This window comes from Herpailurus yagouaroundi, unplaced genomic scaffold (genome assembly GCF_014898765.1).
Source record: "Herpailurus yagouaroundi ecotype Mexico unplaced genomic scaffold, PumYag 77, whole genome shotgun sequence".
Classification (NCBI taxonomy): domain Eukaryota; kingdom Metazoa; phylum Chordata; class Mammalia; order Carnivora; family Felidae; genus Herpailurus; species Herpailurus yagouaroundi.
In genome coordinates, this window is record NW_024412388.1 from 15,412,174 (window position 1) to 15,429,147 (window position 16,974).

General features: G+C 37.6%; 1 protein-coding gene across 30 annotated transcripts in view; it reads right to left on the bottom strand.

Moving 5' to 3' along the window:
• EIF4G3 (eukaryotic translation initiation factor 4 gamma 3) overlaps nt 1-16,974 on the bottom strand; it is a 286,899-nt gene that overhangs the window by 135,547 nt on the left and 134,378 nt on the right. For 20 of the 30 annotated variants that reach the window (XM_040463621.1, XM_040463823.1, XM_040463808.1 and 17 more), the window contains 3 exons: nt 8,228-8,248; nt 7,170-7,349; nt 6,465-6,579 (listed from right to left, as the gene is read on the bottom strand). In XM_040463621.1, the coding sequence (XP_040319555.1) occupies nt 6,465-6,579; nt 7,170-7,349; nt 8,228-8,248 (316 nt within the window). The remainder of the gene's footprint in view (nt 1-6,464; nt 6,580-7,169; nt 7,350-8,227; nt 8,249-16,974) is intronic. The other 10 variants (XM_040463813.1, XM_040463767.1, XM_040463740.1 and 7 more) reach the window with 1 other exon arrangement.

Genomic DNA, 16,974 nt, shown 5'->3' on the forward strand with positions numbered 1-16,974 from the left:
TCTCTGCCTCAAAAATAAATAAATAAACATTAAAAAAATTTATTTTAAGGAGCACTTAGGTGGCTCAGTAGGTTAAGGGTTAGACTCTTGATTTCAGCTCAGGTCATGATCTCACGTTTGGTGAGACTGAGCCCTGAACTGGGCTCTGTGCTCACAGTGCGGAGACTGCTTGGGATTCTCGGTCTCCCTCTCTCTTTCTCCCTCAAAAACAATTTTTTTAAAAAACAAAAAAAATTTTATTCTATTAAAAATGTGAATAACTTTTGCATACCATTTATCAATTAGGCCTGTTACTCAATGTCCCTGAACTTCTCATGCATGGAATGTAGCACTTTTATCTACATCAGGGGTATGGCAACTAACAACAAGAAGCTAAATCCAGTGCAATGCCATTTATTTTGTAAAGTTTTATTGGAAGACACTCACATACAATATTTTATCTATTATCTATGGTTGCTTTTTCACTAAAATGGCAAGAGTTGGAGCACCTGGGTGGCTTTAGTTGGATGAACATCTGACTCTTGACCTCAGCTTGGGTCCTGATCTCATGGTTCATGAGTTTGAGCCCCATATCTGGCTCCTCGCTGATGGCATGGAACCTGCGTGGGATTCTGTCTCTCCCTCTCTCTCTCAAAATAAATAATAAACATAAATAAATAAATAAATAAATAAATAAATAAATAAATGGCAAGAGTTGAGTAGTTGTAACAACAGAGACCAAATGGCCTGCAAAACCTACAATACTGCCCTTTATAGAAAAAGGGCTGGCATTTTTTTATCCTGATCCCTGTGGTTCTCCAAACCCTAGTCTACACAAAATGTATTAATGATATATGGCAAAATTTATACAAGAATAATCACATTATGATAACACACACAGAGACACAACTATAGGCTTGCCAACTTGACATTTTGGAAAGGTCTGTTACTATTTTGAAATTATTTCAGTCTTGTTCCTTTGTTTTTAAAACAGTCTTCCTATATGAAATGATACTAACATTAAATAGCCGTTTTCTTTACAAGTCTTATTGGCAAAAGTAAAAAATCTAATAGTCTTGTATGTTTCTTCTTTTATTTTACTTTACTTTTTAAAATTTTTATTTGACCAGGACATTGAAAAATCTGGGAACCAATGGTCTAGTCAGCATTTACAGTTCTTCCCATTAATAAAACCCTAAACACAAATGTCAAATAAATGCACTGTACAATCCTGAAAGGCAGGAAGAGTATCTTAACATCTAAATTCTACAAATACCTAGCATGTCACCTTCTTTTTTTTTTTTTTTTTTTTTTAATTTTTAAGTTTATTTATTTTGACAGGTAGAGAAAGAGAACGAGCAGGGGAGTGGCAGAGAGAGAGGGAGAGAGACAGAATCTGAGGCAGGCTCCACACCAGTGCGGAGCCCAATGTGGGGCTCGAACTCACAAACCACCAAGATAATGACCTAAGCCGAAACCAAGAGTCAGAGGCTTAACTGACTAAGCCACCAAGGTGCCCTTGTCTTTTTTCTTTTTTTTTTTAAGTTTATTTATTTATTTTGAGAGAGAATGTGTGTGTGAGCGAGTGGCAGAGAGAGAGGGAGAGAGAGAAAATCCTAAGCAGATCTGCACTGTCAGCGTGGAGCCCAATGATGTTTGGGCTCATGAACTTTAGATCACGAGAAGCTGAAATCAAGAGTTGGACATCTGACAGACTGAGCCACTATCTAGCCATTACTTTAACCCAGGAGCCCCTACCTAACACACTGTCTTATACACTGCAGGTCTTCCAAAAACCTTTCAAAACTTCAAATTTTCTATAGAAAAAAAAAATAAACATAGTGGCTAAATATGCAGGTTGGCAAATTAACACCAATTTATCCTGTAATATCCAAGAATAGTAACATTGGTATACAACCACATCAATAATCAAAATATTAACACTACACAAATACACAATCAAATTCAACTTAAGATGCCGTAAAGTTTCCCACCTCTATGCATCATGGGGAACAATGAACAAATCTCTCAGTTCTCAGAAACTGAATATCATACCCAATCACCATGAAGCTCAGGAAAAAAGTAGAATGAAAATGAAAGGGGGAGGGAGAAATCACAGGATAGAGTTAAAAAAAAAAAAAAAAAGGAAAAGTATGCTGGTTTGAAGCAAGGGAGAATGGGACCTTTTACCAGGTAAATTCTCAAACTTTTTTTTATCTTTCTCAGTATCACTGTCACTGCTAACCACACGTCTTTGTTCCCAAACCTAATTTTTTACACCTTGGGCCATCACCCCTAGTGTTGGCCTGGAAATAATTTTAGTCTTCCTGAGGTACTTTCCTGCTGTAACAGGCATCAAAATATTTAAGAAAACAGCAATAAGAGAAAACCTGAAAAATGACATTGAGCAAATACTACTCATTAGTTATTTTTCCACAACACTGTAAAAACACTGCAAGAATTAGAATTCTATGATCTTGATTACTGAACTTCATGGCAAGTAAAAATAATCTTTGAGAATCACTGCTTCAAGATTTAAACCCAAGAGAGGAATAAAATGTTAGTACACTAGAATGAACTAAAAGCTAAGGACTAAGAACTAAGAATTCTGAAAAGTAGGCAGGAAGGAATGAGACTAGGATTCGTTCCTCACCAGTTCAGCCAGAGGAAGGTCCTCTGCCCTAGAAGATAGGACTGCTGTCCTTCAGAACAGAGAATTCGGATCTGATCCCTATACCTGATGCCTTTTATTTATTTATTTATTTTTAAGTTTATTTCTTTCTTTATTTTGAGACTGATAGAGAAAGAGCATGGGTGGAGTAGAGAGCCAGAGAGAATCCCAAGCAGGCTCTGCACTGCCAGCACAGAGTCCAATGCAGGGCTCAAAACTCATGAACCATGAGATCATGATGTGAGCTGATATCAAGAGTTGGACATTTAACTGACAAACCCACCCAGGGGCCCCAATTCTTTAAAAATTAAAAAATTGTGTTAGCCACTTCAGTCCACGTGCACACTTTTACATAATTTAAATACATAGGATTTAGATTAGTTAGCTTTTTTTTTTTTTTTTTTTTTTAGTTTATTTATTTTGAGAGAGCAAGAGCTTGAGCAGGGGAGGGGCAGGGAGAGAGAGGAGAGAGAGAATCCCAAGCAGGCTCTGTGCTGACAGCACAGAGGGCACACACAGGGCTCCATCCCACAAACCCTGAAATCATGACCTAAGCTGAAATCAAAAGACACTTAACCGAATGAGCCACCCAGGTACTCTTCTATATTCACTTTTAACCTGAACCCAAGATTAGGGCAAAAGAGGAAAGAGAGTAAAGGGGGGGCATCAGGATTAGATGGATCCAAGAGAAGATTCCAAGAAAAGAAAATAGGAAGGGGGATGTTTTTGGCTTCTAGACCATAAGGATACAACAGCTGCCTCAAGGTGGTATAGCTGAAGAACCTATAATCAATGGAAACTACTAGATCAGAGCTTTTAAGTCTGACAGAAAAGCATATTAACTAGTAGTAATCTTTACAACTAAAATATATGCCCAAATAATGAAGATAATGTAAACTTCCTAGGAGAAGACTGGATTATAAATTATGATTCATTGCTAAAATGGAAAACTATGTAGCTTGAAATTCTGTAGATAATAAAATGGAAAGATGCCCAAGAATATATTGTGAGATGGGGGGGGGGGGGGGGGGGGGGGGGGGGGGGAGGGAGAACCAGGAAGTCTTAGAACATTATAAATTGTGTATGTCCATTTGTATTAAAAATCATTTAAATGTAAGTGAAAAAGTATGTATTGATCTGTTAAATCATTATTTCTTTAGGGAGAGGAGTAGGGAGAAAAATTGGATCTTTCAACTTCATATATTCTATATTATTTGTATTTTTCATCACTAAATTGGTTACTTTCATAACGAAAAATTATTTTAAGACGTTTTTCTCATCTTAAGGAAACTAGGGAAACAGTGCTTTAATCTGGATGACAAATTGCCTACTTAATGGATATTGGATCTGCATAAGAATTTCCCCAGGAAGAAAGAATATCTAACAAAAGGAACAGACATCAACAATATCTGAGATATAACTGCCCCTCAATATCCTGCTTTTTGTGAAAATAAACAAATACGGTCTGTATATAATAGAAATAAAGCCAAATATGTTATAATATTGTATACACAAATCAGCAAAATACTTCCCTACTTATAAACTCATCTATATTGTTTCTATATATACTGTAGTAATATTAAGAGCAATAAAGGGGGCTAGCACAGATTTATAATAGAATTTTAATGACATTTTCCGAGTCAAAAAGCCATTTATATTATTTATAAATAAACAGACTAGATTTCATGTATTTTTATTTTTTTTAGAGACAGAGAGGGAGGGCACGGGGGGGGGGGGGAGGGAGAGGGAGAATCCCAAGCAGGCTCCATGCTCAGTGCAGGATCCAACATGGAGTGTGATCCCACCAATTTGGGATCATGACCTGAGCCAAAATCAACAGTTGGATGCTCAATCAACTGAGCCACCCAGGCACCTCCATACTAGAATTTAGTGAGACATCTTTCAAACTGATTTTATAAATTAGAATATACAATTGCATTCCCTTTGCAACATGCGATTGAAAGAAAATCCTGTGGATTTTAGCATGTTTACTCTGACAATCTCACCTTATAGTTTTCTTTCCACTTAATAAATTCTAGGTAATATCAACAGTCAATTTTATACTTAAAAATAATTTTAACTAGGACACCTGGGTGCCTCAGTCGGTTGAGCATCTGGCTCTTGATTCCAGCTCAGGTCATGATCTCACGGTTCACGGGATTGAGCCCTGCATCAGGCTCTGAGCTGATGGTGCAGAGCCTGCTTGGGAATCTCTCTCACACTTTCTCTGCCCCTCCTCTGCTTGTGCTCGCTCTCTCTCTCTCTCAAAATAAATACATAAAGATGAAAAAAAATTATTTTATTTATTTTTATGTTTATTAAAAAAATTTTTTAACGTTCTATTTATTTTTGAGACAAAGAGACAGAGTGAGAGCAGGGGAGGGGCAGAGAGAGAGGGAGACACAGAATCCAAAGCAGGCTCCAGGCTCTGAGCTGTCAGCACGGAGTCCCACACGGGGCTCAAACTCTTAAACCGTGAGATCACGACCTGAGCTGAAGTCAAACACTTAACCGACGGAGCCACCCAGGCGCCCTTAAACGATCTTAACTGGATTTAAATTTGCAGAATAAGTGCCAATACCAAGGCACTGAGGTGGTATGAAAACTACAAGTTCAAATGAAGTTGAAGGAGCAAGCAAGGAACACTTCGATAATCCTGGCAACATTCTATGTCAGAGCTGGTGATGCACATGTATTATTTTACTCTAAAACACATACATGGGAGTGTCTGGCTAACTCTGTAGGTAGAGTATACAATTCTTAATGTCAGGGTCATGAGTTCAAGCCCCATATCGGACATGGAGTCTACTTAAAACAAAAATAACACATGTAGGTAGTATGTGTTGTTTTGAAAATATCAAATATTTCTTAGTAAAAATACTTCAATAAAGCTGTGTCTTATATATACACACTTGAGACACTTAATGAAGCTATAAAGTGTATCATTTTAACAATGTATCATTTTGAAAGTTGTACTCAGTCATCCTACCCCAACAGCCTACTAGTCACTGCTCTAGGTGCTAGGGATATAGCAGTGAACAAAACAACAAAATTCCTTGCCTTTGTGGATAGTACATGCTAGTAGGAAAACATTAACAAAGGCTTTGATAAATGGTGATAAATGATTGGACAAAAAGAAATCACAGAAGGGAGATAAGGTATAGTTGCCCCTTGAACAATGCACAGGTAAGGGGCACACTCGGCTCCCTTGCATCCAGGCCAATGTCCATGTATAAGTTTGGAATTCTCAAAATTTCATCTAATAGCCTACTGCTGATTAGAAGCCTTACCAATTAATAGTTGATTAACACATATTTTATACATTACATATACTACATGTATACAGTCTTAACAAAAAAGCTGGAAAAAAACATTATTAAGAAAATCATAGAGAAGAAAAGATACATTTATAACACCATACTGTATTTACTGAAAAGAAAATCCATATATAAGTGAGTCCATGCAGTCCAAACCCGTGCTGTTCAATAGTCAATCGTATGTTTATTCTACCAGCAAAAATCCAGTAAAAATCCAGGTAATGATGATTTGGTTTCAGATATCAGAACCTTGAGACATGGGTTCTTTCCAATTACCAGCTCTTTCAGAAGATGTCGTTAACTAAATATATTTCTGTAATACTCTTTCCTGGTAAGCCATTCTCTAAAAGGCTTTCAGGTCAGAACTGTTTGCAACATTTTATTTAAAAATTCCTTACACCACTAAACCTCACTGCCTAAACTGATTAGCAAAACAACAAAATGAAATAAAACACAACAAAGTAGCAGAACTTGCTCAATATTTCATACATACTTACCATAAGCATTGGGGAAGTCCCCAGGTCCTGGTCCAGGATAAAAAGGCCCTGGCCCTGGTGGTTGAACTGGATATTGTTGTGGGGGCCCAACATACGGAGGGCCACTATGACGGTACTAGAAAAAAGAAATTAAAGACATTTATAAATAATATGAAGTAGCTTACTATAAAATAAAGAGCTGTGTGTATGTGTGTGTATATATAAGAGAATTACTTAAATAAAATGAAAACACTTGGTTAAATACATTAAAAAATGTTTGCTTGCCATCAAGATGCAGTGAGGATGGAGAGAAAGATATGCATTAGGTAAAACCTTACAGCAAATCAGTGCACAGACCAACATCAGCTCACTGTAAAATTATTTCAGGCTGGTAGCTTTCAACGAAATTGAATGATATCACAGGAACAGCATTAATTACTGAGTCTATTTTAGAGAAGTTGGATGTGAGGAAGGGATGGGGGAAAGCCAGGAGATAAAAATAATTCCTCTAACAGCTTAGAAAAACTTAAGTAAAGAGATGTAGAAATACCTCCTTACAATATTATGGAAAATGACAAAATGGCGAGACTTATAACCAACAAGAAAGTTCACATATATGTTACTAAAAAACCACTGCTATCACCCACCCTACCTGCTTCCTCTGATGAGAATGTGAGTAAATCCCCACTCTACTGCTGGACCACACAGACCTGAGAGATACTTTACCTGTGGGATACAGTACTGAGGGCCCTGGGGCACTGGGTACGGCATGGGTAGATGGTTAACCATCATGATGTGCTGATTGGCCTGATACACTGCAGTGGGTGTCTGTGCACCAGGACGAATGGAAGGACTGCTGTTCGGGATGGTAGCTCTAGGAGGCTGTATCTGAGGCCTCTGAAAAAACTGAGGAGGGGAGAAACAAATATTTATATATATATTTTTTACAAAGGGAAATACGTAAATTTTACTATCTTGAGCTTTCTCCTTTTTTCCACTAATAAAAAGGTTATCAACTTTAATTGAAAATACAATGTACATGGAAAGAGACAAACTGTCTATGGCTGGGATCAAAAAACATATCCTACACTAGGCACACTAAGTCAAGTTTTGATCAATGCTGTCACACATATGAAAACAGGGCGGTCTCACTTTTAAAATGAAGTCTCAGCTAATTTAAACTAAAAATTCTATACCATAATTATGAATTTTAAAATCTGTGATAAAATGTAACAAAAGCTTGTCTCTCTAAAACTCGTTCTACTATATAAAAGTACTGATTATTTCACTAAGAGTAGGTGGCTCATAATCAACTTATTAAAAATTAAAAGCAGTCACCTAAAAACTACCATTCAAGTAATTTATAAAATATTTAGAAGAACAAGAAATCAACCTGGATATAAATACTTTCATCTCAGTCAAGTTAAATTAAAACTACCTATAGGGTGATGGGAATGGCCTTCCTTTCCTAAAAAGTGGCAACCCATATTAAATCGAATCCAATTTTACTTTCTTGAATAGTTTGCAAGAGAAGTGACAAATCTAGACAGACTTAAGAATGGTCTGGAAGGAAGAGAACTCAAATGTATCAAATAGCAGCCAGTACCTGTGGTCATTTATGGTTCTCACTGCAGGCTTACAAGCCTTGAAACAATATACCAATTGTAAATTCCCACCATAAATGCATGTATAATCATCAGCAACAATCAACTGTAATTGTCTCACTGTAATAATAATAAGGGAATAGAGCAATAAAGAGGCCATGCAGAACCAGTAGTTGTTACCTGGATGGGTCTGAATCCTCCCTTCAATTATGAAGCAAGAAAGCAGTAGGAAACAGAAAGAAAGCCAATGGAAAAGCTTATAGATCAGTAGGAAGGGGTAGGACATAGCATGCAGCTCAACAAAAATATCTTTGTATTTAGTAATAACAGGAAAAGAAGGAAGATTAGAAAATCAGAATGACAATTCTCCACTTGAGAATTCAAGGACACGTGGAATTGAAGAATCAAATCATATTTAATTGAAAATAAATAAATCCAGTGGCAAAAATATTCTAGTAGTAGCCACAAGTTATAACAGCTTGAGAGGATATGTCTACTTATTAGCACAAGTACAGTTGGGACTACTGATTCCTACTATTGGCTCTACAGACACCCATTATGTAATTTGGCATTAGTTATTCAGCTTCTCTATGATCCACTCTCCATTTTTAATGGAGAAAAGAGGTAATAATAAAAGTGCCATTCATTATTTTAAAGTTTACAGGGGCGCCTGGGTGGCTCAGTTGGTTAAGCATCCGACTCTTGTTGATTTCATGGTTCATGAGATCGAGCCCCTCATTGGTCTGCATGCTGACAGCAAAGAGCCTGCTTGGGATTCTATTTCTTTCCCTCTCTCTCTGCCCCTCCCTGACTCGCTCACTCTCTCAAAATAAATAAATTAATTTAAAAAAAAGTTTACAGAAGTCCTAAGAAATAACTAGGCTTTTCAAAATTTATCAGACCCTTCAGGACAGGAACCTCTCCACTACCACAGTATATAAGAGGCCACTTAAAGCTTTAAAATGGGGAAATATAAAACTATTCTTAAAATGTGGTCTAGCTCCAAAATCTCATGAGTTGTTTCATATTCCAGACATGAGTACTTCTACTGGCCCAAATAAAGGCAAGGATGAGCTTTGACCTGTGGGCCCACTCTGGTCATATCCTGTCTTACTCTTCTTAAGCATCAAGCTACCCAAATGTGATAGAAGAAATAACTTTTCATCCTGTGCTCAATCGGAAGGATTAGGATCCAGCGCCCAAGGCTCATCCCCATTTGGCCTTCATAACCCAGGACAAAGAAAGCCCTAAAGAGATTAAGTCACAGAAAAACAACAGACAGTACAGCAGGAGAATGGAGTAAATGAGGGAGGCCATAGAGAGTAGCTGATGGAGATGAAAAGAAAGTACAAGAAGCAAAGTTGGTAATACAGGAACCTGGGCTGGGACCACACCAACAGCAATAGTCTTCTAGTTATTTCCACCGACACAGTGTTGGTAACAGACACAAGAATTTCTGTTGACTTCAGCCAGGAACACTGAACTAGTAAGCTTTCCACCCTAGACTTCACTTCTCTGAATTACACAGCAGGTAAAATCTATTACTCATCAATGTATGTGAGCTATAAACATATTTTAGGAATGAACTTAAGCATTTTTATAACTTGGTTAATGTATTGGGGGCCACAGAACTATTACAGGTCTCAAGGAGAGAATAGTCATTCCTCTGCTCAACTAATTGAGCATTACTAGATATTAGATATAGTAGACAGAAATCTTACTCCTGTAAGATCCTTTTCCACCAACTCTAGAGGGCAGCCAAGATAAGGACAGTATCAAACAGAACAGGTGATGATCTACTGTGGTTATATTATCATCAAATTCTGTCAAAGTATTTACTGCCTGAAGAGACACAATGCTATTGAGTTGTATAGAGCAAGAAAAGCAGATACGGTCAGAGTTTCCCCACAATTCTAACAGTTTACTATATGCGAGTCCTTTTCTTGGCACTCTTTTCCAACTCCTCTGCTGGGGTTTTTAACCACTCTGTTTACAGTAACTGCGATTACAGCTGATTCAAGGAGGATTCGGAATAGCAGTAAGACTATCTTCTTCAGTGGTTTAAAAAAAGAAACGATATTACTGTTAATATTACTGCTAATATTAACGTGCAGCTGAACTCAATAAAACACAAAATTTGTGGTTATGTAGACATGCTTTTTTTTTTTTAATTTTTTTTCAATGTTTATTTATTTTTGGGACAGAGAGAGACAGAGCATGAACGGGGGAGGGGCAGAGAGAGAGGGAGACACAGAATCGGACACAGGCTCCAAGTTCTGAGCCATCAGCCCAGAGCCTGACGCGGGGCTCGAACTCACGGACCGCGAGATCGTGACCTGGCTGAAGTCGGACGCTTAACCGACTGCGCCACCCAGGCGCCCCTAGACATGCTTTTTTTAATACACTAAGATTTCAGCTTTGAAGCAATGTAGAAAAATGTATTCATATATGCACACTAAATAAGAGTGGAGATTTACATAGCACTTACTACCTACCAGCAACCACTCAAAACCTTTTACATATATATTAAATTATTCTCACAACACACCTCTAAGGCAGGTACTATTATCACTCCCATTAGATATAAGGGAAAATTGAAGGACTGGAGATCAAGTACCTTACTAAAGGTCTCCTATCCGTAATTTAAACACAGTCAGGTTTAGGTCTCTAACTTTAATTGTTACACACTCCACTTCTCACGAAGTGGAACACCCCTCATATTTTCCAACAACTGTCAGTCAGAAGACATTTTTTCAAAGGCTGCACGGATGTGTTGAGACCTTTATCCAATGCACTAAGGGCTGCATATCCCTCAACCAGAACTGATTCCTGGTAAGAAAAATGCTCCATCGGTTACTTCACAAAATTCATGCTTATTCGTCAGGAAAACAAATTTCTTCTACCTATAAGATTCTAATTCTCTATCTCCCTTAAAGTAACTGATACCTGTTCATATGCTTTTACATGCTTGGTACAACATTTAACAGACCTACTTTTACTCAATCTCACTGCATTAAGATTTTTACAGGGGCAGGCGATCTGGAGCTTATTTTTCCCCTTTAAGAAGTTCCTTCCGACCCTCCTTCCCTCGCTCCCCACTCCCGCAGCATGTGTGTGCAGACACACACAAGATTCTAGTATCAATAGAACTAGAAAAGGTGTAATGGCTGGAAAAACAAAGACATAAAAAGAGATGAATTCTCTTTTTTGCACTCTCTCCTAGCCATTCAACTGTGAATTTAGATTATGATTTAATAGTGGGACAGGAAATTTAAAATCTGTGGGTGGGCATGGCAGAAAACCACAGGTTATGAAAAAGAAGGTGTAAACGTGAATGGGCCTTCCCAAACTGCTTGCAATGCTTCAGAATCCCTTTGCCTGTCTAATGAGTGATGAAGAATCATTAAAAGAATCAAACTCACCTGGATGTGAGGACAGTACAGGCCATTTAATCTAACCACATACCTACAGTTTAAATCTCTTATATGAAATGGCCTTGAGGTTATGAAACTTGAGCAACCCAAGACACAGTTCCGTTTCATTGTTAAATGGAGTTCTGACACAGCAGAGGTCTTCCCTTCTACTGGCTCTAAATTTCTCTCTCTGTGTCATCTACCCTCTGGTCCAATAACTATTCCTAAAATCACATCAACGTCAAATCCTTCTACCATGGAAGTTATCTGAAGACAGCCATCACTGCCAACTTTCACACCGTCTACTTTTTGTTCAAAGCCAATCATTACCCTCCACGTTCTATCCCTTGAACCAAGATTCTGAATTCCCTCTTCAGGTTTCTCTCAATAGGTTTCCACTGCTCCAAGTCTGACTAAATAGAGAACCAAACACAACTATCCAGGTGGCGTCTTCCCAGAACATACCTGGCTTCACTCAATAAATGTATCTGTTGCTAAATGAAAGAGAAACATCTGTCTCTGATTCTGGCTGACTACATTTCTACTAATAAAACCAAGAACAACAGAAGAGCTTCTGTCAACCACATTTTACTACTGATTGGTACTGAGTTACATACAATCTTTTAAAAACCCTTCAGTCTTCTTTACATATATCCTAAAAATAAGTCATGCTCTTCACTTTTGTATGTACTTATAAAGAGGTGTTCTTGTACAGGAACATACAAGGGAATCTTGCATATTGTTCTTTTGAAAATTTATCTGGCAAATTTAGGGATGCCTGGGTGGCTCAATTGGTTGAGCATCCAACTTCGGCTCAGGTCATGATCTCACACTTGGTGAGTACAAGCCCCACATCAGGCTCTGTGCTCCCGGCTCAGAGTCTGGAGCCTGCTTTGGATTCTGTGTCTCCCTCCCTCTCTGCTCCTACCCCACTTGCACTTTGTCTCTCTCTCTCAAAAATAAATAAACATAAAAATTTTTTTAAAAATTAAAAAAAAAATTAACTGGCAAATTTCAACCCATCATTTCAGACTGTAGAGATACTTTTAGAGTCTGAATATATCATGCAGTGTCAAAACCACATAAGCATCAGCAAATTTGACAGGCATATCATTTAACCAAGTAAGTCACTGATGAAAATGCTGAAAAAGACTAGGTTAAGAAGGGAGGAATTGTGTACAACACAAGTATCATCTCCAAACTGGATTTCAATCTGGGTTAAAAGTCTTTTGGGGCGCCTGGGTGGCCCAGTCGGTTAAGCGGCCGACTTCGGCTCAGGTCATGATCTCGCAGTCCGTGAGTTTGAGCCCCGCGTCGGGCTGTCGGGCTCTGTGCTGACAGCTCAGAGCCTGGAGCCTGTTTCAGATTCTGTGTCTCCCTCTCTCTCTCTCTGACCCTCCCCCATTCATGCTCTGTCTCTCTCTGTCTCAAAAATAAATAAACGTTAAAAAATAAATAAATACATACATACATACATACATAAATAAAAGTCTTTTATCTTCCAACTGTCTACTAATACACCAGGAGGATGGCAAAGAAAAGCATGAGCCCTCATTTGAGGTAGTACTTTGGGAAGCTCCAAAAGGCTAAGGCACATTTAAAAGAGAGGCTAAATTTAGAGTACTTGTGATAGCAGACTTCCACTGAAACATTCCAGAAGCCAGAGGAAAAATGTTACCTCTTAGAAAATCCTTCTACAGATGTGATAATGATATCATTACCAAAAGTTTCCTGGACACATTAGTAATAATTGTTTTTTGAAGATGCTGGTAATTATATCACTTCTCATGAATTCCCCTTTCTAAAATCATCAAAAGACAAGGGGATCTCTAAAATCTACATAACACCTCGAAGTTCTCATGGGGCGCCTGGGTGGCTCAGTTAGTTAAGCATCCGACTCTTGTCTCAGGTCTTGATCTCACGGTTCACGGGTTCCGTGCTGACAGAGCGAAGTCTGCTTGGGATTCTCTCTCTCCCTCTTTCTCTGCCCCTGTCCTCTGTGTGCATGTTCTCTCTCTCTCTCTTTCTCTCTAAATAAACAAACAAACTTAAAAGAAAAAAAAAGTTCTCTGGTGGTGCCTGGGTGGCTCAGTCAGTTAACTGTCTGGCTCTTGGTTTTGGCTCAGGTCATGATCTCACGGTTCGGGAGTTTGAGCTCCAAGTCGGGCTCCATGTTCACAGGGTGGAACCTGCTTGGGATTCTGTCTCTGTCTCTCTCCCTGTTCTTTCTCTCAAAACAAATATATAAACTTAAAAAAAGAGAAAGAAAAAAAGTCACAGATTTCCATATATAATAAAAAAGTTTTAAAAAGAAGTTCTCTGAAAATTACCTATTCATTTTTAGCAACTAGAAAAATCATATTCAATCACATTAGTTCCCACGCGGGAAAAAAACTACTGAATACTAACTTGCAAAGCAATAAAAACCGTATCGAAAATATGCTTCTGAAACACCTAGCTTTCTGCAATTTATTGTTCAGCCTCCTGGAAGAACAGTAAGATTTGCAATTATGAATTTTTTAGATTAATATCTTCAAAAATTCTGAAGTACTCTGGAGAAAATAACAGTGCTATGATTTTCTGGCAAGTTACAAAGGGACAAGAAGTAAAGAGTCCACATAATGGGATATCACTCAAGTATCAACCAGAGATTCTACTGACTTACAATAATTTATAATGAAGGCTATTACATTCTAAATTCTTTGTGTATCTTCCCTGCATGTGGCCAATATCACATACTTCAACATTTCATTAAGAATTAGAAGATGTAAACCCTAGAGCTGAGTTTTCCAATACAATAGCCACTAGCCGTATTTGATTACTTAAATTAACATTAAATTAAAAATTCAGTTCTTCAACTGCATTGCACAGTTCAAGTGCTCAACAGCCACATGTGACTAGTAGCTACTATAGTGAACAGTACAGACACAGAACGTTTTCACCATCACAGAAAGTTCTATTAGAAAGTACTGCCCTAGAGGATTACGTCAGATGGCCGACAAAAAAACAAAAAACAAAACCCTAAGGATTCTGTCAGGAACAGAAGGTGTTCTGTCTGATCATAATGTAGAGTCTGGGAAAGGAACATCCTTGTAGAACACTCTACTCATAGGTAAAAATAGGCTGAGAAAAGGGAGAAGAAAGGCAGGCTGTCTTATTGCTAAAGAAAACTGACATTTACCAAGGATCTATTATGCGCAAGGGATCGTGACAGGCAGGCACTGGGATGCTCACAACACCCTTAGGAAATAGGTGCTATTGTTGTAATACTTCAATACTTTATCATTTATGAGCACGTTTTATCATTTCTCAGATAAGAAATCTGATGCTCAAAGTTAGTTTGCAGTAAAGCTAAGATTCCCTGTTATGCCAACTTCTAACCTATATTTTCTTTACTATCTCTGCTGTAACCTCACAATGCTTTTGTGAGTAAGGCACCAGATAAAATTGCCCATGACTGACTTAAACTCTGAAAAATCTAAGCACTGGTCATAAGACTGCATAAATGCTTGATCTGATTTCTAAGTAATATCCATTAAACTCTGATATGCCAGGTCTGGCCCCAGAGGCAAGCCCTAAGCCTTCATTTATTTTACTTTCCAAATTTAAGAAAGTGCCTAGAGTAATACAAATATTTCTCTACCAGAAACTAAGACTTCAAATATAATAGCACAACTCTGAGTACAAAAACCTTTAAGGGTCATAATGGAAAAAAACACAACACAACAACAACATAAGCCAGCTGTTTTCTTTTAATCTTTTAGCAACAAGAACAGAACTACAACAGGAAAACACACACACAGTTTCAATGCTGGCCACCAGGTAACATATTTCCTTGATGCCCAATACTATTGTGTTTTATGAAGCTTTTATTTGTTTATACTAACTCCAATTGCTCTGAATATGGCATATTCTCCAACACTTGTGAATACTATGTGAACTAAAATCACGTATCGACACACCGCAGAATATTTTTTGTTTTATGAACACTCTTAAATACCAATTCCCTGGTCTTTCTCAAAATGCAAAGACTACTCAGCCGTACTATAAAACCAACACTTGATCTCTGTTGTGAAACCCAAAAGTAAAATAAGGACAGGAACACAAGTAACTTCAAACCACAACTACACAAATTTCAGCTACCAAACATGAAAATAACACAAGTCAGAATCTACATTATACCAAGTGACTTGTTTCACTTATGAGTGTACGTTCTGTTCTGTTCTTTCAGTTTCTAATTACCTTGGGATTTTCAAACACCAGAGTAAAAATAGTTGACATATTTCTCAAGCCAAGGGTGTTCGCATATAAAATTACTTAGTACTTCTTTCACCCTTGAAGAAAACTGTTATTCTAATCTAAAGCTGTCTTCGGACTGCAAAATGCCAAAAAGAAAAGAACATCCTAATTAACCTGAAGAATTTCTGCAAAAGCCAAAAACTAATGACACTGGAAGAAGACATGGCTGACATAATTCTAACTAGAGCATGGTATCCCTGACTAGAAGGACTAAATAAGAACACTGGCTGGCCACACATAAACATATTCTAAATAAAAGTAGTCCCAAGAAATACATTCTGTAACAGTTTCTTGGTTCTATTAAACTAAAAAGATTTGCTATCCAAAATCTTACATGTTTCATTTCAATTCAGGTACTTCACTTTGTACAAAGAAGAAAAAAAAAAAAAATATATATATATATATATAGGTCCTAGATTACTAGCCTGGACAATCATGTTTTCTTTTCACAAGCAATTACCCGCAACTAGCTTATCGAAACAACAGTACTTATTTTCTTCATAATGTTCAGAGAAACAATTGTTACTAAGCATTCACAAAAAGTTATGTATTTACTGTTGGACTTTGGAAACAGCAATCATAGGAACATCATCCAGCATCAATCAAATTATTTTCTGAAAAAAGATCAAAGCATGAAAGGATATGTGATCAGAAAGGGAGCCACTGATGAACAATGCAATGCAATAAAGGAAAAGTGAGAAACATATTCACTAATTCTAACTCTCAATTTAATGCTTTCTGGTCAAAGGAAACCACCATAACTGAAAAATCCACTTGTGCCTTCAATTCACAACAAACCAAAACTAATATAAGACACAGATGTTTTCCCTTTAAAAACGTATTCTCTGTAAACCACTCAACATTTTTCACTGTACTGATTTCACTATACAAGTCTCTACGTACGGTTTTGTCTTATGAGCATCTCCTCTATGAACCTCTAACTGTCGTTAGATCTGAGGAGATCATTTTAAATACCGACTCCAGCCAGTGATTCTCAAATGAGAAACAGTATCACCTCCACTGGGGTTATTTGGAAATGTATGAAGGTGTTTTTGTTTTGTTTTTTAATTGTCACTGGGGAATCCTACTGGCACTTAGAGCCCTAAGGTTGCCTAATGAACTGTAATTTACAGGGAAGCTTTTCATAACTGATGATCCCACCCAAAATGCCAATATCTATTCCACGGTGAAACAAACCAAACTAGTCTGTACATC